General features: G+C 48.5%; 2 protein-coding genes across 3 annotated transcripts in view; one reads left to right on the top strand and one right to left on the bottom strand.

Annotated features, from left to right (window-relative positions):
• The window catches only part of PAPSS1 (3'-phosphoadenosine 5'-phosphosulfate synthase 1), a 45,731-nt gene extending 22,037 nt beyond the window's left edge, over nt 1–23,694 (bottom strand). The window contains exons 1-5 of the mRNA XM_037509581.2: nt 23,589–23,694; nt 12,635–12,749; nt 9,349–9,584; nt 6,939–7,077; nt 5,170–5,288 (exon numbers count right to left, since the gene is read on the bottom strand). Coding sequence (XP_037365478.1) covers nt 5,170–5,288; nt 6,939–7,077; nt 9,349–9,584; nt 12,635–12,749; nt 23,589–23,648 — 669 coding nt within the window. The 5' untranslated portion in view covers nt 23,649–23,694. The remainder of the gene's footprint in view (nt 1–5,169; nt 5,289–6,938; nt 7,078–9,348; nt 9,585–12,634; nt 12,750–23,588) is intronic.
• A 320-nt stretch (nt 23,695–24,014) lies between these two features.
• SGMS2 (sphingomyelin synthase 2) overlaps nt 24,015–26,366 on the top strand; it is a 124,758-nt gene continuing 122,406 nt past the window's right edge. For both annotated transcript variants that reach the window (XM_054694577.1, XM_054694576.1), the window contains exon 1: nt 24,015–25,913. The gene's annotated coding sequence lies outside the window, so the exon portion shown is untranslated. The remainder of the gene's footprint in view (nt 25,914–26,366) is intronic.

Raw genomic sequence — 26,366 nt, 5'->3', positions numbered from 1 at the left:
AAAGAATTGTGATCACGTTCAAAAACAAAACAATCCCACATTTCCAGTGTTTCCTTTAAGTACTTTCTACACTTTTGTCTTGGGCCAAATCTGCTCAACAGATTCGAATGCTGGAGCTCATTCATGTTTTTATGTAACTATTACATTTCGATTATCTGAGTAACATGCCTCCACAGCATGAACCCAAGCAACGCTTTAGAACAGAGCTGCTCCGTCTGGTTCTCAGGTGCAGTATGAAATCCGCCTACTACACTAAACCTTCCATTTCAGAAAAAGACAAACCTTTAAATAATTTATAGCACTAGTAAATCTAGAGTGCCTGGTAGATTTACAAACAGTATTTAAAATATCACTTGAGATTAAAACCAGCGGCAAAGCCTACTTCTTGAGGCCATACGCCGCCAAGTTCAAATGCAACCCCAGCAGGCCACCTAGTGACTATTCGGGGTTAGGATAAAACTGAAATCCCAAACCTCTATTTTCCAGTCTCCTCTTTTCTTGAAAAAAGCCTAGTGAAGCACCTTGAGAAATAAAGATGCCCTGAAAACATACTGAGAAATTCGGTGCTCATACACACGACCACGTTACCCCCTCCCGCTGAATTCTATCACAGCGGACAGATGAAAGAGAACAAGGCACCAGAGGCGCTAGGTCACGCGACACTGCACTATCAAAGCCCCAGCACCCTGAAATCCCCAGTGAACACTAAGAACACATTTTTCCCTAGACCGTGAAACCAATCCCATCTCAGTAAAGAGAAACATTAAGGAAATAATACCTGGTGGAATTATTTTAGAAATCTCTCCAAAACAATACCAACCATCAGAGAGAAAAAATCCCGTATTCCTTCTCCCACTCCTGTCTTCCCTAGAAATGGTCCCAAATGACAGCACCTGTGCTGCTCTAGTGAAAAGCTGGGGTGCAGTGGGGGGCAGGTATCAGTCCTGGCCCATTGTACTGCAAACACTTGAATCTTCTGAATGAATGTTACATCTAATCAGATGTAACAAATGCCTCCCCAGTGACAAGTTGAGCCTTCTCTGCTCCCCTGGATCACCAGGGAGGGGGGACAGCACGGAAAGCAGGTGACACAGGCAAGCACCAGGCCATCAGGTGAGAGGACAGGTGGTATCACCAACCAACCGTGAACCCCGGGCTGGACCTCAGGTATGCACTGGTTCCCCAGGTGCCCAATGCTCATCTGAGAGTCAACTTCGTGAGACAAAGGATCGAAGGAGAATAAATGTCAGAGTAGCCATGAATGTGTGTGTGGGTGTCTTTCTTCTTAAATTCCATATCACATTATAAACGAAAAAAATAATGAATGAATGTGTATAGTCACCCCAGTCTCTCAGTATAAATAATGAGGACCATGAATCAGGAGTTTTGCTGTCTGATTCACTGCCACACTCCATGTTTTACAACAGTGCTTCGTCCACACGGCACCAAGTATCTGCTAAATTAACTAGCAGATCGACCACATACAGCACTGAAACACACCCTTTCAATGGGAAGTGAAGTCATTTACTTAGGAAAGCCTTCTCCCCAAAGGAAGGCAGCATGAAAAGAAGGCAGATGCATGAAAGAGCTGCTTACATTTCTTCTTCTGTCACCACCCAGCATTAGGATAAAAATAATCAACAAAGGGAATTTTTTTTCTTAAACTAAGAGAAGCACAACGCCTTGGTGTGTGTGAACTTGATGGCACTGCACTCACAGTACCATGGAAATCTTATCTGGATTCCTGATCTTACCACCAGTCTAAAGTAATGTAAGGAAAAGAGGAGTATTTTTAAAAATGCAATGGAAATGAAACCAGTAAAATCAAAATGTAGGCAATTCTTTAAGACATAAATACATAAGGAGCAGAACAAAAAGACAAAAAAGATGGAAGGGTAAAGTGAATCCCAATTTGCACAGACTCACAGCATAAAACAGAAATCGCAAACTAAGCAGAGAAATGTCAGCACTGATTGGGTGTCTGACAATAGTAAGGAATTATTAAGGACTGATTAATTTTAATTTTCAGGTGTGGCACTGGGATTGTGGGTGTTTGGGTTTTTTTTTGTGTGTGTTTTTAAGAATCCTGCTCTTTAAGAATTATTAATGTATTAATGCATTAATAAGGGGAAAATGAGAATACTCTTTTTTTTAAGATTTTTTTTACACTTATAAGTGTTTGGAACCAGCAATTTCCTTTCTTTTTTTTTTTTTAAAGATCTATCTATTCATCCATATAAGCACTGGGTATAGTCAGAAGCACGGGAGGGTGAGAGAATTCACCAGAGACAGAGTGGAGAGCAGAATAGGCAGACTGACGAAGTACACTGCTGAGGGGAGCAGCAGGTGGCAGGAGAGGTCTGCGCACCATGTGGGACCCTCACCCAGTGGCCAGGATCAAACCGGCGCTGCATAAGCTGCGGGCAGCTTTGCAACCCAGCACTCAACTGCTGTGCCACCAGGGAGGCCTAAAAATGAGAATACTCTTGAAAGTAAAAGTCAAAGTTATATGAAAACGCATCCTGGGACTTCATACCCCTGGAGGCCTATGCGGAGAATCCTGCATGCCCATGAGCCAGTGACTTAGTGGCTCTGAAACACTTCATAGGTTTACTCTGTGGCTAAAACAGGAAACATAAATAGCTGTGATAGTCGGGAAACCACCACAGTAATTCCAAGAAGAGCTGGTCAGAAGCTGAACTAGGAGAAAAGTCACTTCCGCCCAAATTGTAACGAAACAATTATTTTAAAAGTGCTACAGGTATGTCCCTTAAAGTAAGTTCCGACTAGTGTCAGCTTCTCATCTATACCTCTTTCTCAAACCTTGAATGAAAGTGTCTAATCATCAGATTTTCCAGTAGATACAGAGACCAGCATCTGTATAAAGGAGGAGTGACTCATATAATCGTTCAATGGGGCAAATGACTAGGAGCAAGACATTAACAAGCTCCCAGAGAGACTCGGGCAGACAAGAGCAGAGAAACAAAAGTAAACACCGAGGTGGGATGCCTCAGGAAAGTGATTAGAAAGCATGCGACTCAGAAACGAACTGTGGAGATAGATGCTTCGATACAAATCACCCTGAATCTGTAAAGTGCGAAGATTAATCGACATCTTAGACTAGGAAAAGGGAGGGACTAAACTACACTGTAGAAAGACAATGTATCAGACAAGCCTGGGCGACAGGAAAGGCATCAGAGCTGGAGGAGGGGCCGGAGAAGGGGAAAAGGTGTTGAGTGAACACACACCACACAGTGGCAGTTCACCTCATTTTCAACCAGTAGGGGGAATAAAAGATGCAAAGGCTGCTTGCTCACTACAGACACCGCAAGGCAGTATTCTCATTTTACAGAATCTTGTTATAAACCAAATTAACTCTAAACAGTGTGGAATCCTCAACTGAAGCCTGAAACAGGAAAGGACATTAGTGGAAGACTTGAGAACTCCAACTAAGTCTGGCTTAAGTTTATAGCATCCTACCAAGGTTCATTTCTCAGTTTTGAGAAAGCTCTCTGGTCACAGAGGATATCAACTTAAGAAGAAGCTGATTGGCAGAATGTATTTTTAGACTTACAAAAGAGTTGCAAAATTTTCTCAAAATAAAGATTTTTTTTAAACATCATAATCATCTGTCCTCAATCAAAAAAATAAATAAATAAATAAATAGCCCCTATATAGGTAAAATGTAAAACCCAAAGGATGATATTCTAAAAAATTGGGCCCCAAAGAAATTAAGAATTGAAGGAAGAAAATAATGGAAGAAGGGAGGTACCTGCAGTCACTCATCACATGGAAAATCCAACAACCCCTTATCGTGTCTGAACTCCTGGCAATCACCTACAGTCCACAAAATGGCTTCAGAGAGGCACAAGCGCCCAGTTATACACAAGATTACATGTGTGCATGTTTCTGAGATTTTTTAACACTTAAGAATCCAAAGTTAGAAGTAAAAATAGATTATCCAAACTAACAGAAAATAAAATTATGTGACTGATTTTCCATTGATATGGAAAATCTCAAGAAAAAAATATATATGTGTGTGTGTACGTTCACTGTAGAAAAAAAAAAATACGAACAAAACCACAATTAGAATCAAAAGGAAAAATACTGGAAACAGTTTCAATGAAAATGACCAAAAATTAGCACTAATTTCCCACAAATTTACAAAAAAAAAAACTATAAACAGCCCCAACAGAGTAAAAGTAGAATAAAAATAGACAATTGGCTGAAAATTAAACAGACTTCATCATAGAGCAGCATCTACTAAGAAGAAAGTCGGCACATGGGAGGGCCGCGCACGGCGCGAGGCCGTCACAGAGCTGAGGTACTAGAGCCAGGTCTGCCGCTGACCCGAAAGCTGCGAGCCCCACCAGGAAAAGACCAGACATGTGAACTGCTTCCCTCCCGCGGAGCCTAGGAAGCGGATGGCTGCAGTCAAGGCAGGAAAAAGGTGGCAGCTCAGATAATCTGAGACTCCTTTAAGACGAGTGTGGACTGGTGTGCGGGTTGATGGACCTGGGAGCCCAGACACTAATGTGGCACCAACTGTGTGCATCAGGAGGCTTGCAGCACACCAAGAACTCAAGGGAGCGCCCAGGAGACAGTACCTGCTGACCCCCACATGAAGGCAAGATCCTCCCCTAACTGAGCAACCTGTGTAATCCCAAGAACTGGGAGTGTGGAAGGAGCAGAGGAAAAGGAAATAACCTCTAAAGCCCGAGACTGCACTAAACTGAGTCGCCGTCATCCACGGGCCTGAGCACTCTGTGCAGGGTCAAGTCCCTTTCTGTTTCCTCACGCTCAGGAAGCAGAGACAGGGCCCGCGTCCTGACCTTACCGCCCCCGACACAACATCCTGGATATCATCTCAATGCCACCGCGAAAATCTGGGCGCTTGAAATGTCTACGCAAAGTGACCTACCTGATGTTCCCCAACTTAAAGAAGGGAATCGTGCCGAGTTGAATACTCCAGGCTGAACTTTATTAGGTGTATGCGTGGCAAAATGATGGGTAAAATAAAAGATGGTTTGGTTCTCTAGCCTCCCATGGTTCATGAAGCCTGGGATAGCTGTGAGCATCAGACTGAAAACAGCAACATCACTCCCTGCCACCACCCCCTTTGGTGGGAGGGGCTGGCGATTTCCTGGTGGCGCCTGGGCCTGCTCTCACCCGTTCCTGCAGAAGCTCCACGACCTGCTGGACACAGTCGTTGACATCGCAGGAGTCCGTTTTCAGCACCAGCTCGGGCGCCTCTGGTTTCTCATACTCCGAATCGATGCCGGTAAAACCTGCGCAAGATAGAACAGGGGTGGAAACGGAGATTACCTTAGGCCTGAGTGTCCCTGCAATCCTGCTACATGATGTGGATGGTCTGAACCCCTGCGGCCCCCTAAGGTGCAGGCTGCAGGACTAGAACTCCACTCTGGGAAGAGATTTCCAATTCGGCATTGGTTTCCTCTTTAATTGTGGAGCTGATTGTCTTTACTCACAGTAGCTCCATTTGATCGAGCTGCCACAAACTCAGAACTAGTGTGCACAGCACGACGGCGCCTGGAGGGGACAAGGGTGAGCTTCCAGGGAGCCCCTGGTCTCCAAAGTCCTGCCAACTGACCAGAACAGGAGTTCACGTGTGTTTCTGCCTAAACACACCTCAGCTCACATACAACAGGCCCTCCGTGTTGGGCAACAAAGACAGGTACTCAACATCACCAGGATTTGCTTTGCCCCTGGCCTGTGATACCTTCTAAAGATACAAAAATGTTCACGATAAAAATGCCCAGGAGTAGTACACTGGCTGGGCAAGACATGCCTCCCTCACCAACACAGCCTTGCAAAAAACAACAAAATCAACCACCATTAAAATAAGCAAAAGATTTCGCCTTCAGGATCCTGGGTGCCTCATTTCACTTCTCTTTGCCAAACCGCCTTTCTGAAAAAACTCAAGTGCAGGCTGGCCGTAGGCAGTTACAGGGCTAAGCGGATTCCCGCCATTGTCACAAACCTTCAGCTCAGGCAGCCTGTTCTTCCTCAGAAGAGAAACTGCAGGCCTGACAGGTAGACATGACAGGCCCACATGACAGGCCATCAGCCTTGCCTGAGGCAGCCGACTTCCCCATGCAGGTGGGACCTGCCTAGGACTCAAACATCGCCCTCCTTCTCCTGGGGCCAGATGCTGAGTGTCACACACAGACCCCAGGAGCTTCTGTGACAGTCCCAGGTGTTCCCTGTCCCTGCTAGAGTCCCCAGGTGAGTCACTGGTCCCTGAGGGACACTGACTAAGCTATCCACCTGTGGCCTTTTTTTAATGCTGACAGGTCCTCTGTCTCTATTACCACCACCAGAACAGGACTACTGTCGAAGGAAGCCCAGGAGATAGAGTATTTATCAATGTCCCTTCTACGTGCAAGTGCGTGTCACAGTCACGCCGCAGTCTGAGTGCAGACTGTGAAACCTACACAGTGAGCTGCATCTTTTTTGATGTCATCCATGATGTGTAAACTCAGTCCAACTCAGCAAGCATCCAGAGAATGCATGAGAGACAGCGAGCACTGGGATATACTGGAAATAAGAAAAAGACATGGTCCCCACCCTCAAGATGCTTCTAATTCAGGCACCTTTCCCATAAGTGTGGAACTTCTTCCATTTTCACTGGGAAAAGAAAAGTGGTAGCAGCCAGCAAGTGATACCCAGTCTAATGCCAGGCACCACATTACACGCAGCAGGGTTCCCACTGGCCCCAAAATCTGTCTCACAAGGATTCCCACCTGAGCAACGATGCTCACCAGCCAGAGATCCCTCAGTGTGAGGACAATGCTGCCTCAGGTGCTCAAGCTGCCCCATTCCCCCAACTGCTTGGAAAAGGGATCCGTCTGAGATGTGGCAGGATAAAATAGATAAAATGCTGGAGCAAAGAGGAGCTGGAAAAAAGTCTCGCTCACCTTTAATTTCTCCAGCCCGGGCCTTTTTGTAGAGTCCTTTCACATCCCTCTGTTCACACACATGCAGAGGAGCATCCACAAACACTTCGAAGAAAGGCAAGCTGGCGCCCTCGTGGATCTGCCTGGCGTTGTTGCGGTCCTTGGGAAAAAGAGGCAAAGCGATGTGACAGAAGCTCTCCCACCCGCCACGCGTCCCCGACATCCTGAGAAGCAACAGTGCTTTCCAGCAGAGTGAGTGGAAAGCACATTAAGACAAAATAAATATAGTTTGAAACATAAACAAAGAACATCCAAGGAATCATTATAGCTTAATACACCCCTTCTACATTCAATTTTGAAATGGTATACTGTACCCCAAATCCGAGATAGGGGGCACAGCCATTCTTCAGAAGTCACCTTCAGGGCTCCAGGAAAAACCGACAACAGGTGAGACCCTTCAAACCAATTCATGAGAGACTGTGCCTATTTCACTATAGCAGCTGACAAGTGTCCCTTCTGTCTGATCTGAGTTTCCCTTACTAGACTATTAAGATTCTCACATCAGGGCTTCCCTGGTGGCACAGCAGGTTGAGCGCAGCGCTATGAAGCTATCCGTAGCCTCTGCAGCACCGATTCGATCCCCGCCGGCCATGGAGCAACCCACATGGCGCAGCAGACCTCTCCTGTATCGCCCGCTGCTCCCCTCAGCAGTGTATTTCAGTCAGTCTGCCTGTTCTGCTCCCTGCTCTGTCTCTGGTGAATCCTCTCACCCTACCGCACATCTGGCCTGTACCCTGGTTCTTGTATAAATAAATAAATCTTAAAAAAAAAAAAAAAAAAGATTCTCACATCAGGGGCTGCGTACTTTCTTTCTTGTGATATTCTTTATTTTTCCCCACCACCTGCCCCTTCAAAGTTTTCTCCCTCTCCCCTCTCTATTAAGTTCAGAAATCTCACTTCAGTTACCAGTGCCCGCTAGTTTATGATTATTCTGCTTTATCAGTTCATCAACTTTCATCCTTTATTTTGTTCTCTTATGTCAAACCATACAATTTTCTTTAGCTCTCTGATCTGCTTTCCACACGTCACCCCCCAATTCCTTGTGAATGGCGTGTCCCGCCTCTCCTGTGGCTGAGAGTATCCCGCTGTGTGGGTCCCCTCCTCTCTCGGTGGGCACTGGGTTCCCACGCACTCCAGCTATTGCAAATAACGCTGCAGGGCACAGATTCCTGAGTTGATGGCTGATGTTGTAGTAACACAAGTTTTGCTCCACCTTATGGCCAGAGGGGCCAAAAAGCAGACCAAGGTTATTCTTTCAGATACTGGATCTTAGCTGACAGCCCTCCAGATCAAGCCTTAACTTTCCCCCTTCCCAAGAGGTGCGAAGGTACAAGAATATACACCACCGTATTACCAATGTGGGATCAGTCAGGTTTGCCCAAGGTACCCTGAGTCGGCTTCCCTGAGGGGAGACAGAGGCTTGCCAATTCTACTTCAAGAATGCAGAGTGTTTTGAGCAGGGAGGGCCCTGAAGGCTGGGAGAAGCCTCTGCACTTGTCTAAGTCCTAGAAGAAACATCTAGAAGAATGTGGTTTGGAAGGTCTCATGGTTGTCGGTTTAGCAAGTGAACAGTCCTCTATCTGAAGTGCTGTCTATCTCAGAACAAGGATGAGGTCACCCCGTCCTAGTCTGTCCTGTGATGTCTCCTCCTCTCGGTCCTTGCCACTCCAGACCCTAAATCCAGGATAAATATCCTTGGTCCTCTCCATTATTTTTTGGAATTTGCAACCATGTGAATTCTGCATATGCATGTTGTTATTTTTTTCCTTTGCTAAGCCGCCTGATGCTGCTTCGATGACTTGTCCAGCTGGAGAAGAGCCCAGAGGCTTACAAGGATGACTTCCTTGGCAGCCCACCACTGTGACAATGTTCTCTCTCCCAGGAGTCAAGAACTCATGTTCTCTTCCGACGTCTTACCCAGATACTTTAAAATGATGAACAGTCTCAACAATTCAGGAAAATGAGAAGTGGCTAGTCCTCACAGAACCTTCTAGGACTCCTGCATGTTCAATTAAATGAACCCGTATGATTAGCTCTCGAGCTGATACTTATCTGTAAATCTTATAGCTCAAATGTTGTTTTTGTTTTTAAAACACCCCAGTCACCATCTAAACTTAAGGCACAGCACCAGAACGGTGCTATTACTTACTGCATGTACATCAGACACTGGGAGCTTTAAACAAGACACACCTCCACCCCCACCCCCGGGCACCTGCTCCATGCAGAGTAGCTACTACTAGTTTATGGATTGAAAAGGCCACTCGAAATAATTTAGCTACTGGCTTGACATCAATAATCCTGGTTATACTCTGGGGGAAGGCTTATGACATGCTATACCATAAGTAAATTGACTCTGAAAGTGGCAGCACACCTGAGTGTAAGGAGATATGAAGCTCGTAATGCACACCAGGCCGGCATCTGCAAACAGCTTGGCCACCTCCGCAATGCGCCGAACATTCTCCTCCCTGTCTTCCGGGCTGAAGCCAAGGTTTTTATTGAGACCTTGACGAATGTTGTCCCCATCCAAAGTGTAGCAGGGGATGCCGTGACACACCAAGTACTCCTCCAACGCCATGCTCACCGTGGTCTTCCCCGCGCCGGACAAGCCTGCCACGAACAGTCCAAACAAATTCCACATCAAGCAGGAGAATGACAGAGTAACAGCATTTCAATCACCAGCTGAGGCGTGACCGTTAGTCACAACAGCCCCTTGGTGACACTTGTGACCAATATTCTCCGTAAGGTTTGTCTCCAAGCTAGAACAATCATGGTACTTAAATAGAATAAGCACTTATACTTTTAATCATTCTTGCCTACGCCCAAAGGACTCCTAGAAATCCCTGGATTTCAAAGGCTTAACCAATTTTAATAGCAGATGTAACTGGGTATTTAGTCACTTTGTCTTTTTTTTTTTTTTAAAGACTTATTTATTAATGCATACAAGAACCAGGGTACAGGCCAGATGCATGGGAGGGTGAGAGGATTCACCAGAGACAGAGCAGGGAGTAGAACAGGCAGACTGAGTGAAATACACTGCTGAGGGGAGCAGCGGGCGAGACAGGAGAGGTCTGTGCACCATGTGGGATTCTCGCCGGCCAGCCGGGATCAAACTTGCGCTGCAGAGGCTGCGGACAGCTTCACAGCACTGCGCTCAACTGTGTGTGCCACCAGGGGAGGCCCCTACATTGTCTTCTTGTCGCCACTATTCTAAAGTGGCATGCCAAATTGAAGACACAGTTATTTCTAGTGAGGGAAGAAAGAGAAAAGAAAAAAGCAACTGAGGCTAAATGGTTAAATTGCTCTCAGACGCTAAAGCACAAAAGAAAGAATAAAAAGCTATCAAAGTTTCTGTCTGGGCTCAACTTTCACAGTCAGCAGAGCCTGGGCCTATTCGGCAGGAGACCCAGTGTGAGTAAACAGGTGTGATTCAATTGAGCTGAGCTCCAAGGCCAGATAGAGGTGACTGCAAACCTGAGCAAGGGGTTACCCCGAGGTGAGGGGCCCTAAATTCAAAACTGAAGAAAAGCCTCTTCCTACTCCCCATAAATGAACAGCTTGAAACTAGCCAATGAACTTCAGTCAAGACCACATTTCTTTCCTCCTATCAGCTTACCAGCCAGGAAAATTTAATTCCGATATTCTCAACCCTAGTCCCTGAAAACCTATAGAACATCATCACAGGGAGTTAGATTTGGGTTGATGGCCTACTTCCTTGTCAACAGATTTGCAACAAAGCTGCTTGTTTTCTCACATGGCCAGGGCATCAATCTCTGTACGCAGGGTGAACAAGAACATTACTTGGTAACAACACTAAGTGACGTATCAGAGGCCCCCTGAACATCCCGGGGCCAGTACCTCTCACTGACTGCCTCTCCAGGCTTCAATGTGCAATAGCTGACCTGGGAGAATGCCCACTGCTCCACTTACCTTCCTGCACCAGCCACGCTGAGTCACTAAACAAGGAGAAGTGAAGGAAAAGGAAACGGACATTGACACACAGTGACAACCTGGCACCTTGGCGCGTGTGCAAAGCTACAGACTCCACAGCAATGGCAGTTATGAGGCGAGAAGTCAAATCCTGAAGGCTAACATGCTGATGCTCTGGAAAGAAGAGGTGCTGGCACAGAAGACTAACGGAAACAAGTAGAAAAGCGGGCAGGGCCGTGAGAGGATCGCTGAGTGAGCTGTCTTATGGGTTTAAGCTCCACTAGTGTGAGTACAGCAGACTGCATTTCCCAAAGAGGCCTGCATCACCGTTGCCAGCCTGCAAGTTCTCAAACGGTGTGACAGTGGCAAGAGGTAGCAGCCAAGCCCCGGCCCCGGAGTCTGGGGGGCCATAGCACGCATCCGGGGCCAGCAGACTGCAGGGAAGTTGACCCTGTGTGATTGTCCATGCTGGTGAGAAAAGGCTATGAGCCAGCTGTTAAATAGCCAGAGGTCCCCCGTGACAGACAGATTAGAACTCGACTCAGAGACGGAGCTCCTGAGTGGACATGCCGAAGAACTGAAGGTGAGCTAGTGAGTGCCAAGCCATTCTCCCCACGAAGCTCAACTACAGTCATTGGAATTGTAAGATTGGAGAACAGAATTAGTGTTAATCTAGACAATAATCTAGAGCTAAGAATGTTAAGAATGCAAGAATGTGATCCTCTTTCGTACAGAAACACAGACCTACCTACAACTGAAAGATGTCACTTAGGAAAAATACTGAAAATGAGAACACCATTTTTTGTAAATGATGTTGGGGGGAAAATAAATAGGATAAAGTCTTAGTGGGTAATGGCGGGGGGAGGGGGGAGATGGGGGGAGGGTACAGCAAATTTTTAAACACCATTCCTAGCAGTGAAAGTATCCATCATATTTAAAGCCACATCCAACATCTGGCTCATGTGCCCTCTGACCCCTGTTGAGGTGAGCCCAGAGGACTGGGAGAGCAAACCAAGAAGCAGTCAGTTGCCAAAGCAAAATCTGAAAGAGAAAATTGAACATGTCATCAAACAATGTCACTTCAATACATAAAAAGAAGTTGATTATGTAAAATTCCTTGCTGCTGTTTCTCTTCATGTGGTTTATGAGAGTTTCTTGAGCGAAGGATCCAGGTGTCTTAAGCATGCAGAAGTTTGTAGACTGTAATGTGGTTTCATCTAGAAAGTACTTTTAAGATGCATTCTGGGGGGCCTCCCTGGTGGTACAAGGGGTTAAGAAGCAACCTATAAAGCTATCCACAGCCATGGCAGCATGAGTTCGATCCCCAGCCAGGGAGCTGCCCACATGGCACAGCAGACCTCTCCTGACTCGCCCGCTGCTCCCCTCAGCAGTGTCTTTCAGTTGATCTGCCTGTTCTGTTACCCGCTCTGTTGCTGATGAATCCTCTCACACCCCGTACTTCTGGCCTGTACCCCAGTTTTTGTGCGCATGGATAAATGAATCTTTAAAAAAAAAAAAGAAAGATGCATTCTGGCTAATCCTGTTTGAACAGTAAGTATGCTAACAAATCAAAGGAATCACTAAAAGGAAATCTGGTACTAAGCAACTTCATCAGTTATGTTTTGATGTCTCAGATAGCAGAACAAAGCTCAGATGTCACAGGCTGACTCCTCATTCAGGGTGTCTGTAAACACTGCTTTTGCAAAAAACTGGTTTCTCTCTCACTGTACCTGTCAGCCAAACGGTGCAACCTCGAAAGCCACCTCTGGTCCCCACCACCTGGCCTCTCTTGTTCCTGCTGACATGGTGGGCTTGATAGGTGACGTTAGTTGCTCTCTGCATCCCCTAGGAAAAAAGAGAGATTTCTGGTTCACTTGAAGTCTTTACCCATTACAACTTTATACCTGGTCACTTGTAGACAGTCACTACCCCATGTCACACCATTGGCCGTGGTTTTCAGTGCTTCACACGCACCAATTAATTCACCCCTCACTGCCATACAAGGACACAGAGCTCTTACAGTGGTTTCACAGGTGAGGGGTGAGGATGTCCAACGCAAGACGAATCCCCAGAACTAGGAGTCATCTTCTCCTTCAGTCACCCCTTCACTCAAGCACTGTCGATGGGGTGCTTGGAGCACACCCTATGAACAGAACAGGGTCCTGCCCTCCTAAGCTTACATTCCACTGGGGAAGACAAAGCAATAAACCAATAAAACTCAGTGGTGCTATCAGAGAGTGGCACGGGCACTGCAAAAGATCAAACAGGAGGACATGGAAAAAGAGGCCAGAGGTCTCTACAGGAGGATATGGAGCAGGCACCTAGAGGGCAGGGAAGGCCACTGCAGGCCCTGAAAAGCAGGATGCAAAGTGCATGGTTAATTATTTGTGGCTATTCCACCAGAAAGGAGAAATACAACTGCTGTTGTCCCAGATTTTCTTCTTTGTAAAAGGTGTATAAAATGACGCAGGGCTGGCTCAAAGGCGATGAAAAGACACTTCTCCAAAAAAAATACAAATGATGAATAAGCAGCCCTCAGTGAATGCAAATCTTAACTAGAAGGGGATGCCACTGTACACCCCGATGCAAGTTATCACCAAAAAGACCCACATCCCCAGTGCTGGGAAGGACATGGAGAAACCGAATGCTCACCTGGGTGTGGGTGGGGATGCGAAAGGGTGCAGGCCCTCTGGAGAACAGTCTGCTTGTTCTCCAAATAGTTACCCTGTGAGCAAACAAATCTGCTGCCGGTTCTATACTCACAGGAAATTAAAGTTCAGTAACCAGCTAAGAAAAAGGATAACACAGGGTTCCCAACCCTTTTTATTTTTTTCTTTCAGTAAACTGATAAAGCAAAGTGAACTCTCGAGCTCTGTATTTCCAAGATGTTAAACAAAACCCAGTGTTTCAGGCACAGACATTCCAAGGCCCCCCCCCACTCCACACACACACTGGAGAGGAAAGGGGAGCTCAGTGGCTGCAGCGGGTAGTGGGAGCAGGGCGCTCAATGGCTGCTAAGGGGGTGGAGGTGGTGGGAGCAGGAAGGTCAAAGGCTGTCTGGGCCAGGGGTGTGGGAGCAGGGAGAAAGTCAGCTGCTGCACTTGCAGAACCTGTTTGACGTCCTCATTTTCTTTTGAGATCTTTCCCCAAGTTACCTTGCTTTTACACAGGAGAAAAATGCATGCAATGAATTTTCATTAATTTTGGCCCTATGAAACATCTTTGCTTTTCTTTTAAGTTGAATGGAATGGATAAAAACTATCTGAGAAGCTAGAAGCTGCTGAGGATATTGTTATAGGGCAAGGAGAGGGGCAGCCCAAACCCCGCAAACCTGCCTATTCTAAATGGGTTCTGCCATCCGCCGCATCAACACAAAACATAGGAGACTTTAATGGGAAGGAACTTTAATAAGGAAACAATACAGGAAAGGCAAAGAATCTAGTTTCTAAATGAAGCACCCAAAGTTCCCCGTCCCCTCGTGGGTAAAAGTCCATCCATATGGGAAGGGCCCAGAGCAAGGCCCCAAAGCCTGCCCCAAGTCTAAAGCATCTTCCAGTGGGGACCCACAGAAAAGGGTCAGAAACAACCAGACAAGCCCGGAAGGAAAAGAGCAAAATCAACATCAAGATAAAAGCTGCCATGGTCACCTCCCCACGGGTCTCACCCACATCTGTGTCACCCCGTCCACGACCCAAAGACAAGCGCAGTTTCCTCACGTGTCTCTAGGCTCCATGTGCCTCCTCCAGGTCTCCTGGCTCCATCCTGCTTCCTTCCTCAGTCTCTTCTGCAGCTTCTCCTCTCCCTGCTCAGCTCCACCCTCCCTTGAGTGGGGCAGGGAACCTGGAACTTCCCCCTTTCCTGGGGACCACCCTGTTACAATCCCCCCTTTTCATTTTTATTCCACCATATCTATGGTGGCAAAAATCTCAGGGTGTAGTCTTAGGAGACAGTCTTTTTTCAGGGTTACAATGTGTGTAAGAGAAGCAACAATTAGTCAGCAGCATTGTCCATGAATGTCCAGTATGACAGTTTCATTACTTAAAAATAGTCCATTACACAAGCCAAAAGAAAAAAATTTGGAGCATTGGCTAAAACAAGGTAGCAAATATATCAAAATCACAGGGAAAAAATGTTAAAATGGTTAAAGCATCTTCCAGTGGGGACCCACAGTAAAGGGTCAGAAACAACCAGACAAGCCCGAAAAGAAAAGAACAAAATCAACATCAAGATAAAAACTGCCATTGTCACCTCCCCACGGGTCTCACCCACATCTGTGTCACCCAGTCCACGACCAAAAGACAAGCGCAGTTTCTTCACGTGTCTCCTGGCACCATCCTGCTTCCTTCCTCAGTCTCTTCTGCAGCTTCTCCTCTCCCTGCTCAGCTCCACCCTCCCTTGGGTGGGGCAGGGAACCTGAAACTTCCCCCTTTCCTGGGGACCACCCTGTTACAATATGACTGAGAAAATAAAGGGTAGCAGAGTCTTTTGATTGGTAGAAAAGAATGCTCTCTGCAGTTACTTGCCTGCTGCATTTAAAAACAGCCTGGTGGGGCTCCCCTGGTGGCACAGGCAGTTGAGAGCAGAGCTATGAAGCTGTCCACAGCCTCTACAGCACGGGTTCGATCCACGCCAGCAAGGGAGATAACCACATGTCCGGGCAGGCCTCTCCTGTTTCTCGCCCGCTACTCCCCTCAGCAGTATATTTCGTCAGTCTGCCTGTTCTGTTCCCTGCTCTGTCTCTGGTGAATCCTCTCACCCTCCCGCGCACCTGGCCTGTACCCTGGTTCTTGTATGCATGAATAAATAAATCTTAACAATAAATAAATAAATAACAAAAAACCAAAAGCGGCCTGGTAACAATCATGGCAGTCTCCCCCTTACATGGGTACGAGGCTTATTGCTTATGGATGTTTGATATTTTTCATATTAAAAATCTTAAAATATCTGTCACAACCTCCTACCAACCAGTTTTTCAGAACACATCAAAAAGTTTTAACAACTGGAATCACCAGGTGGGGGGGTAGGGAGGGAGGCAGCCTGAATTCCACTGAGAATCTGCCTTGTAGAGTCTGAGACTCTTCTACTCAACTACCCCTATTTCCCCTTCCCCTTCCTCTTCCACCCACTCCAGGCAAATCCTTCTGATAATTACGCAGGGAAGACATGACATGAGTGACTCACTGCAGTGAAGAGGGAGTTATTTCCTCCCGACTACATGCCAGCTGGCAGGATGCTGGATGGGGAGCTTGGACCCATGGGCAAGGAGCTTGTACCCACAGGGGAAGAAACCAGCTGCTGCTTCTTTCCTGAAGGTCCAGGAGACTCGGCGAGTGTCTCCTCAGCTTGTTGCTCATCCACCCATTGGGACAGCAAGATGCACAGCCCACAGCACGCCTTTCTCATCCACGGACCACTCAGTCCTTGAGGCTGCGGCTACACTGTGGCCTCCCTGGCGGACAGGGACGGAGAGTTCCCGTCCTCTGTGTTCCGGAACAGCCTGTGTCTTCTCTTGTGCCTCGTCAGAGCTCAGTAAAATTTAGCCAGCAGGCATTTATTTAAAAGTACAGTCTGTTTTCTCTGTATAACTTGCAAATGAAGCCACGACTGACACTCAGGACCTTCAGTCTAGCGGCACTGGAAAATGCATGTCGTAGTGGCCCTTCACTGCCGACGTTCAGGGCCAAGTGACTCTCACTAGGTTAACATCCCTCAGCCTGATGTGCGCGGTGGACCTTCTCCACACATTCCACACACCTCTGTCTCCCCCCCACAAGTGGCCAGAGCTCCCTTGTGGACTCACCTTTGTTAGGGGGAAGTGATGTCCTGAGTTAATCCCATACAGGATTAACTTTGTGGACCCCACCCCCACTCCAGACTAAAGCCATCAAGACTCTGGGAAAGACAAATCCCATCACCACCAAGGGAGGGTGGCTGGGACCTGAGGGTGGAGTTGGGCAGCCAGGTTGGATATAAAAACCAAACACGTGGGCCTTGGGCTCTCTCTGGCTCGCGATCGCTCGCCTCCTGGCTTCACGGCTCCTGGCTGGCGGCCAGCTCTGAGAGCGCCATTTTGGGATTCCTGATCGGCGGATCGGGTAGGACTCATTTAAAACTTTGTCTCCCACTTTTCTCCCAGAGCTGCACATTTCCTCATTTCCCCTTCCCTTTGTAAATAAACCTTTTATTAACCTTTCACGTGTGCCTGCAGTAGAGCATTGATAAGTCCTTTTAAGCACGCGGGTGAGGACCCACAGTCAGGCACCCCGTTTTGTATCGGGGTTGCTCTACAACAGTTTGGCGCCCAGCGTGGTTTCCAAGTTACACCCGCGGTTGACCAGCCCAAAGTAACATTCCTTGCGTTGGTCACCATAAGCGCACTTCCACACGGGCTGCTTTGCCATTTCATCCACTTCCCTAGGCAGCAAATTCTCCCATAATGTCATTGATAGACTATGATGCTTGTGAGTTTAGGATGGTTTTATGGAGAAATCTGCATTTCAGTAAAAGTACAAAGTGTACACCTAACACACGTAATTCTCAACTCAACACCTCTGCCCACCCCACCACCCCAAAGTGACCGCTGAACAGTGCACTGCTCCCCATAAGTACCCCTGAAATGCCAGCAGGCACATTTCTTTCACATCCCAAGACCTAACATGGAGGAGAAGGTAGAAGACAAGGCAGTTCAACTGAAGAAGAGGTGGAGAAGCAAGAGAAGAAACCTGCAGATCACACTGACGATTGAAATTCACCTGAACATTCTGAGCAGGTGAATTAAATATCTGAATTAAATATCAAGGCCAAGAGCAGAAGGGAAGACCACACCGCTGGAGTGTGCGAAGGACCTCGAATAGACTCCACATGACATCGGGCCACCAGGAAATGAGATGGCAGCGACACCGTCAAGAGCTGGCTGCAAACCAGGCCCCATCCCTGGCCTCCCAAACCAGAACCAGAACCAGAACCAGAACTGAGTTACTACCAAGCCAGGCCTGTGGATCGCCAGCAACTCTCAAGGGCGTGCCCTGCCTATACAAAGCATTCTCCAAAGATTGTTTTTAAAAACCAAAGAACATTTAATATTTATATACTGGATATTTTTAAATAGCAATACCATTAGTGGCAGGGCCCCTGATGACCTCCTGTTGGGAAGCCCAGCCCTGGGGAATACCTAGAAGGCAAAATGAGGCTGATGAAAGGGCTTATTCATTCAGTACTTGCTCACTGATCCCTTTTAGATACTGGAGATAAAAATGATGAGAAAAATTTAGGGGAAGAAGACAAAGAGATAAAGATCAGATCCTGCTCTCAGCTTGTCATTGTTTTCAGGCAACATCAAGAGCATGTTCCTGGTACAAGTCCAGGTGGCCGCCCTCGCTAGGATAGTCCCAGCAGCATCTCCCACATGTGCACAGGGAGAGGGACATGGCCGGACCACAGCCAAGCCGACACTCTGGAGAAACACACGTGCCTCATGCTTGCCTTTCATGTGCTGCGAGTTCAGTGCCTGCTGCCTGGTTCATTTCTGTGCCACACCTCAGTCTTCTGCCAAATCCAGAACGGGCTGCTGGCTTTGTATGGAAGGTATCTAACTGCGTAAGGGACAAACTGTTCGGAAAAGATGGAACTGGTAAAAGGGAAAACAGACTCATTCATTTATTGATTTGCTTTTTCATTCACTCCCTGGCAGGATGAATGCAGTAGCCATAAAAGCAGGAGCCTTTTCTGGCTTTTTACCATTGCATCCCAGGCCCTTGGATGAAAAGTAGGTACAATGTAGGTGTTAAATGTTTGATGAATGAATAAATGACAACAAGAACTTCAATAGTTCTAGCACCATACCAGGCACCATCAAGCTGTAACAGAAAGCTTATTTAGACATCACCATAATCCTACGAGGTTTGTACTATTATCTCTACTCTAGGGGATGTTTCATCATCCACGTTTTCTATTTGAGAATACTGAGGCACAGAGGGGATTAGGTAACACGTCCCAGATCACACAGGCGGTGGAGCGTATAACACGAATCCTACCCTGTATGGAACTTTCTCTGTAACTTAAGCTGACCTAAGGTACTCATGTTATCTGAGGCTTTGAGATGAGCAGCACCCACTCTGACACTGCACCCTGCCCTTACCCCTGCTGTGCAGGAAAAGGGGCTCTGCATAGACACCCACCATCTCCAACGAAGCAAGGCTGCACACGATTGTGATAGTGAATGCAACCAACCCAGGTGCAGTGTAGACACGAGGGTCCCACGGAGATGGTGCGACAGCCCACGATGATATGAATTCAGCATGTGATGGGGAACAGGCAGCCAGGCGGAAGGCCAGGCTTTTGTGGAACCAGGAAGAGTACCATGTGGAAGGCCAGCTGGAGCAGGAGACACTGAGCTCTGGCCATTCCAGAGCGCAGGGAGAGGGGCTGGAAAGGCCCCCAGAGTGCGAATGAATGCGAGGCAGAGTTGCGACCGCTGTGTGCACTGTGAGCGAGGCAGGCCCAGGCAAGGGAGTCAGCCCCCACTGAGTGTAGGGCCGCAGCAAAGGACACGGAGTCTGACCCCAGAGGGCCCACATTTCCTGGAGCCGGCCAGCACACGGCCAAGGGCCAACACCCTGGCGCCCGATGGCTAGCTCACTGTGATGAGCTTTATCAGATGGGCTGGGGAGGGGTTTTATCAGCTTGGGCTGGGGAGGGGCTAAGCGCCAAGGTCATTCCCAATTTCTCTCCACTGTTCCTGCAGCCATATAGCTTCTGGGACTATTGACTGTTCCCAGTGCCTAACACTCCATCCGCCCCTCTCCTGGCCCATAGCTCCTTGAACCCACTTCTTTTCCCAGCTCCTTCACAGGAGCCATTACCCCAAATTAAATTTTAGGTCTCTGGTCTCTCATTTCTCTCTCTCTCTTTATATTCTCTAAATCAAGTTCAACCATCCAGTCTTCGTGTCCAAACTTAACCTAACTCAATCCCGACAGTGCTGGTGTCCACACCTGCCCACTGTGGATGTGAAATGAGCCTCATCTGAATAACGTGTGAACATGCACACAAGTCAGATTCGTTACTAATTTCATATTGATTCTGATAGCATGAAACTGACATTTACATTGAAATGAAGCAACTACAGATACATACTGGGTCACATAAATCACTCAAATTTATTTTAACCTGTTCCTTTGTAGTCTTTTAGTGTGACCTCCAGAACACTGCAAGTCACAGGTGTGGCTCGTCCTAGTGGATGCCTCTACTCCATATTCTAGCTTCCTGAGGCTGCCCCCTTGCACGCAGCATGTGTGAAACTGGATAAACTTTTGCTATGCTGTTAAAGTTTGGGATCAAGGTTCAGAGAATTCATTTTTGCATAAGTTGAACCATTTTAACATTTTTTTCCTGTGATTTTGACATATCTGCTGTCTTGTTCTGGCTAATGCCTCCAGATGTTTTCTTTCGGCTGGGACTGATGAACTGTTTTTCCAGGAATGGAGGACTTTTGCTTTCCACAATGGACAATACCTGGAGGGATTCGTTTTCTTTCAGACTGGAACCCTGGAAAGTTTTCATCTGAGACTGTATCCCAGCATCCATGTTTGATCTTCATCACCATGGAAATGGTGGCAAAAAGTGAAAGGGGGGAATTGTTAGGGGAAGTGATGTCCTGAGTTAATCCCATACAGGCTTTGTGGACTCCACCCCCACTCCAGACTAAAGCCATCAAGACATTGGGAAAGACAAATCCCCAAAGGGAGGGTGGCTGGGACCTGAGGGTGGAGTTGGGCAGCCAGGTTGGATATAAAAACCAAACACGTGGGCCTTGGGGTCTCTCTCTCTGGCTCGCGATCGCTCGCCTCCTGGCTTCACCACTCCTGGCTGGCGGCCAACTCTGAGAGCGCCATTTGGGATTCCTGATCGGCGGATCGGGTAGGACTCATTTAAAACTTTGTCTCCCACTTTTCTCCCAGAGCTGTCCATTTCCTCCTTTCCCCTTCCCTTGTAAATAAACCTTTTATGAACCTTTCACGTGTGCCTGCAGTAGAGCATTGATAAGTCCTTTTAAGCGCGCGGGTGAGGACCCACAGTCAGGCACCCCGTTTTGTATCGGGGTTGCTCTACAACAGATCCACCACGAACAAGCTCCTTGACATCTCCATGGCTCTGTTTCTTCATCTATAACATGAAGACACTAATTCTAACAAGGAGGATAACTCACCGGTAGAGAGAACCCACACCACGGATGACGCCACACACTGTTCTAAGTGTGTTTTGCAGATTAGCTGCTGTGAGGCTATTGCTGCCATTTTATAGACAGTCAACCGAGGGACAGAGAAGTTATCTCACTGACAAAGGTTACCCGCGAAGCCCTGGCAGTCAGCTCCACAGTGCCAGTGTCCCCCCAGAATGCCCAATTAGAGATGCTGCAAACATTCCAAGTCATTTAGGAAAAACACCGTGAACTGTACCTGGCACAGAATACGCTGTTCCTTGATGATGAGGTTTAATTGTCCTCTCTATCAACCCAGCCCCCACCTACCTCTGTACTTCCCTCTATGGCAGAACCTTTCTCTGTTTCCCAGGATTAAATCCTCAGGATCAACTCCTAACTTCCCTCACTTTTCCGTCCTAAGCTGAGTCAGGTCCTTCTTTCTCTCCCTGCAGTGCTTTTGACATGTCCACTCTGCAATTCCTACTCCCATCTTAACCTGGCCTGTCATACCCTCACACTGGATTAATAGCGTGGATCAACAGCCATGAGTCCACAGGATAGATCAATATCGTAACAAAAACCCCTAAAGCAGTACTCAGCCTTGGCATCCTTTAAACCTATGGACTCCTGTCAACCCCAACACTCCCCTGTCTGTCCTCCAGGGCTCCCTCCTCTGGGCTCTGACAGCATCTTGTTCTTCCAGCAGACCCAGCTAGGCTCCCCAGAACACCACTTTCATCTCTGCTGGAACTTGAAAGGTGCCTATCAGCTGATTTAAATATGCGAGTGCTAAAGAAGAAGGATCTTTGTCTCTGACAAGGCACAGAAAATTAAAAATTCTAGAGTTCTCCAAATCTCCCACAGAATCAAGATTAACTGAGCAGTCAAACTTTGACAACTGCATAATCCAGTCCCTCTGACCGAATTCAAGCGTATCTGCACTTCTCAACAAAAACTCTCCAGAGTAGCAAACAGTGTCTTCATTGTTCCTGGAGAGAAAAATCATGACATTAATTCTTATCCCCAGCCCTTATTCCTACAGTTCCCCTCTGTTTCAGAAATCTTAGCACACTTCTCCACTTCTCCTTCATAAACCCTCCTCCAAAACACCCTGGCTAAACTAATCCCTCTAAATTACGATAAAACTTGCGTTTCACACCATCCCCTGCGCTCAGTGCTGATATATTCCATCCTCCCGGCACATGCCACTTACAACCCAACCAGGCCTTGAGCAAGGAAGGTAGACAGTGGCAGTTTTCATGCATTCCATCGGCACTGCTGGTTTCTACAAAGAATGTGCTCTTCACTGACACGTAGAATAGTCAATGAGTTGTGGATGGTGCAACCAATTTTGCAAGTACCCTCGCTTAGCCAACCTTCCCTAACCAACAAATTCCTCAAGGTAACAGGCTTGAAGTGGGGACATGCTACTTTTCAAATTCATTCCAGTCAGCTTGAAGTCAAGTCAAGATCACACTGCCAGAAAAGGCAGACCTGGAACCAGCCACCAGGTCAGCCGCCCAGCCCAGTGCTCTTCCCCGAGTTTACTTCACCTTTCCTCTCCTTTCCCTCCTTAGCACCTAAGAAGAGTTAAGCAACTAAAAGGAGAAAGGAACCAGCTGAGAATTCTTGGTAACGCCAGACTGGCTAAATGAATGACTTCTAATCAACATTTGCCTGAAATAGCTTCCTCCTCTTCTTTTTTTTTCCCCCCCTTCTTTTTTTGGTGACTCACCAAGGGTAATGATTTGCTAGGCTGCATGGAAACCTCCTACTCTTGTTCTGTGAAATACAAATTTTCATCTGAACCTAAAACCAGTTTCTCTCCTGACTCCAAAGTGGGACACCACCTCCCCCAACTCGCCACTGCAATTACAAAATCTTCGCTGGCGGCTGTTTCTTATAAAAAAAAAAAAAAATTAAGGAAGGAAGCCTTGAGGGCACAGCCCTCGACCCTCAGAGCCAACTGACAGTGGTGGCTAAACTTCACCCGCCCTCAGCCTCCCCACACCTGAGCGCCCCGGAGCCCGGGCTCAGGCGCCGCGGTGCAGACACTGCAGTTCCACACCGAGTCACAAAGAACCTCAGTCCCGGCAGCCTGGACTCATGAATGGCCACATTGTTGGGTCCCCTCCCTCCAACGCTGAAGCTCGGCGAGGGAAAGAAACGGACGTGGACCCGAACCTGGGCGAACTGCACGGGCAGAGCCGAGAAAACCCAGAGGCCGCGCCGCCTCCTCAGACCTCCGGGCCCCTCCGGGGGCTCGGGCCGCTCCCAGGCGGGGATGCTGGCCCCGCAGACGCCCCGCGGCGGCGCCCCGCTCTCCGGGAGCCGGGACCCGGCAGGGGCGCGCGCCCCGCCGCCCCCGCGCCCTGCAGCACCCCGCCCCGCCCGGGCGCGCGGCCTCGGGTGCCGCCCGCGAGGATGCAGAGGCGCGGGCGGGAGGCGGCGGCCCCGCGGCGCCCTCCCCCGCGCCGACTCACCCAGTTCTGCGCGTTGTTGCTCAGCTTGACTTTCTTGCACAGGCTGCCGGGGCCCTCCATGCCGCAGAGCGCGCGCGGGCGTGGTGCTGGGCGCCGCGGCGAGCCGGAGAGCCGCGGGGGCGGGGCGGGGGCGGGGCCTCTCGCGCCGTGGCCGACGCGCGCTGACGTTCCGACGGCGCGCCGCGTCGGCCACGCCCCCGAGAAGGGTTCCGGGGCTGCGGGACCGAGCGACGCGAGCGCGCACGACGCTCCGCCCCCTTGCCGCTAAGGCCGGGGCGGGGCCCGCAGGCCGGCTGGCACCTGCGCTGGTCTTCGGCCCGCTCGCTGCCCGGCGCTGCGCATGCGCGCGGCCTGTCGCGGCTTCTGAGGCGCCGGCGCCCGGGAGGAGCTTGAGGGGAGCGCCTGGCACCGGGCCGGGCGTCGACGCCGACGGAGCCGCCGCCTTTCTGGCTCCTCCGCCACAAGTCCGGCCTCCATCCTCCCAGCCGGTGCCCACGTCCGCCTGGCCACAACATAGAAAGGATACTCCAGCCTCGCCCAGGGGAGGAGACACGCACCGCACAGCGAGCCTCCGCGCCCACCGGACCGCGTGGAAGCCGGGCTCGGCGCGCCGCGTCAGAAAGTCGGCGCCGGCCCCGACGTCGAAGATGGCGGCCAAGTGCGAGGCCTCCCTCCCCGCCAGCCGGCCAGCCCTTCTCGCGGGCAGCCCCCGGGGGCCTCTGGAGGCTTGGCTTGCCGGAAACCCTCGCAGGACTGCAATCCAGGACATTTTTCAAGTTCACCGCCTTCCAGGCTAGTTCATGGGACGATGGGCCATGGGGGAGCTTCCTCCTCCGTGTACCGCCCCTCCCGGCCCGGTTTCTGGAGGCGCGCGCTCTCCCACCGCTGGCCGAGCACCCAGAGAGCTCTCACACACCCTCAGCCCTCAGCCCTGGAGCCCCAGAGCCACTCTTCCTAGCTAGCGACTCAGCACCCCTCCTTTTACTCCAGGGCTACCGCCTTGTGTTAGACCTTCCCCAGAACCAGGATGAACCCAAATTAGTCCCCCTAAGTGGACATCCTCCCACTGTGCAGGAGTCATTCTCCCAAATGCAAATCGCATCTTACCGAGCACCCAAAAGGGTAGGGGTTCCCTGTAACTTTTTTAGGGCAGCCTTAGTTTAGAGTCCATGCTTGCAATTGAATTTCATTGTAATTCTGAGTTCTGCCAATAACAAGAATGAGCTTGGAAGAGAAGCCCCAGCTTTCGATGGTACGCAGGGCCGTGTTTGGGTTCAGCCAAGGTATTCAGAGAAATGGTGTTAAGAGGAAACTGGCATTTAGATGTCACGAGGTGGGCTTCGAGGAGTGCTCGTTGCTTCTGAATTAGCCCCTATTTCTGAGATTTTTCGTGAAAGACTTCAAGGTAAAATGGAAGGAGACAGCAGAAGGGAATCCCCTCGTGTGGGTGGGCCTCATCCAGTCAGTTGAGGCCTGAGTAGAAGAAAAAAGTTAAGGGCGATCCCAAGATGGCTATCTGTACCAGGTCTAGAGGAGAGTCAGTCAAGAGGTTTCCCAGGGGCTCAGAAGAACCTTGAAGAGCTGAGTTTAGGAAGATTAAATCTGTGCAGTTTTCAATCATGACCAGACTGAAAATATGCCTCAGGGTTAAATTAGTGATAACTACTTAGAAAATAATGTCACCAAAAAGGACACATTGACCATAGTCTTTTATACAAATTGTATTTCAGAGCAAGCCAGTAGTTAATTAAGGAAGTTCATCCTTTCATGTTACCTAGAATTTTAGCTACTAAGTGCAGAAGGAATATTTGCTTTTAAAAATGACCACTTTAACATCTGATGAGGTCATTGACATAGGCAGTAATTACTAATGACTGCTAAATGTGTTAGGTGTAAGGTAGTATGATAGGCAACTTCATGTGTGAACTTGATGTGCCCAGATATCTGGCTGAGCATTATTCTGGGTGTGTGTGAGAGTGTTCCTGGGTGAGAGTAACATTTGAATCAATAGACTGGGAGTAAAGCAAATTGCTCTCCCTCATGTTGGTGGGCCTCATCCTCAATCAGTTGAAGGCCTGAGTAGAAGAAAAAGGTGACTGACTCTTCTGCAAGTACCAGGAACAACTCCTACTTAACTGCCTTCAGCTGAGACACTGGTCTTTTCCTGCTATCACACTTGAACTGAAATCCTGACTCGTGGGTCCCCAGCTTGCCTTTCAAACTGGAACCTATGTTAGCATTCCTAGTTCTCAGGCCTTTGGATTCAGACTAGACCTGCACCATCAACTCTCCTGGGTCTCCAGCCTGCTCAGTCTCAATTATCATGTGAGCCAATTCTTTATTATCTCTGTCTGTCTGTCCGTCTGAACTGTTGTTTTTTTCCCTGACTAGTGTGGTAGGAAAGGAAATTTTATAGTGGAGAGATCAAGACACCACCTGCATTCTCTCAACAATCTACCTTCTTTAAAAACGGGGCGTCAGATATCATGCACTTTAAGATGTGATATAATAAATACTCAGCACTAATTATCTTAGTTTGGATTGTTCCAGAGGCAGGCATGGAAAGAAAGATTCACATAGAGTCAGTTGGCAGGTAATCTGTGTGTGGATTGGGGAGGTGGTAAAGGAAGAAAATCAATAAAGAGCATGATATCAAGTGGCTACTGTGTGCAATTGCAACTTAATCCCACCCAGATCTCTTGAGAAATGGTGTTGAATATGTGCTCCAAGGGCTGTTTATCTGGTAGATGAGAGCTATTCAGTCATCCTATTCAAGGA

This window comes from Talpa occidentalis, unplaced genomic scaffold (genome assembly GCF_014898055.3).
Source record: "Talpa occidentalis isolate TD23 unplaced genomic scaffold, MPIMG_talOcc4v2.1 talOcc4.13, whole genome shotgun sequence".
Taxonomy (NCBI): Eukaryota; Metazoa; Chordata; class Mammalia; order Eulipotyphla; family Talpidae; genus Talpa; species Talpa occidentalis.
The sequence above is the reverse complement of the archived record's forward strand: the minus strand, read 5'-3'. Positions and strand labels throughout refer to the sequence as shown.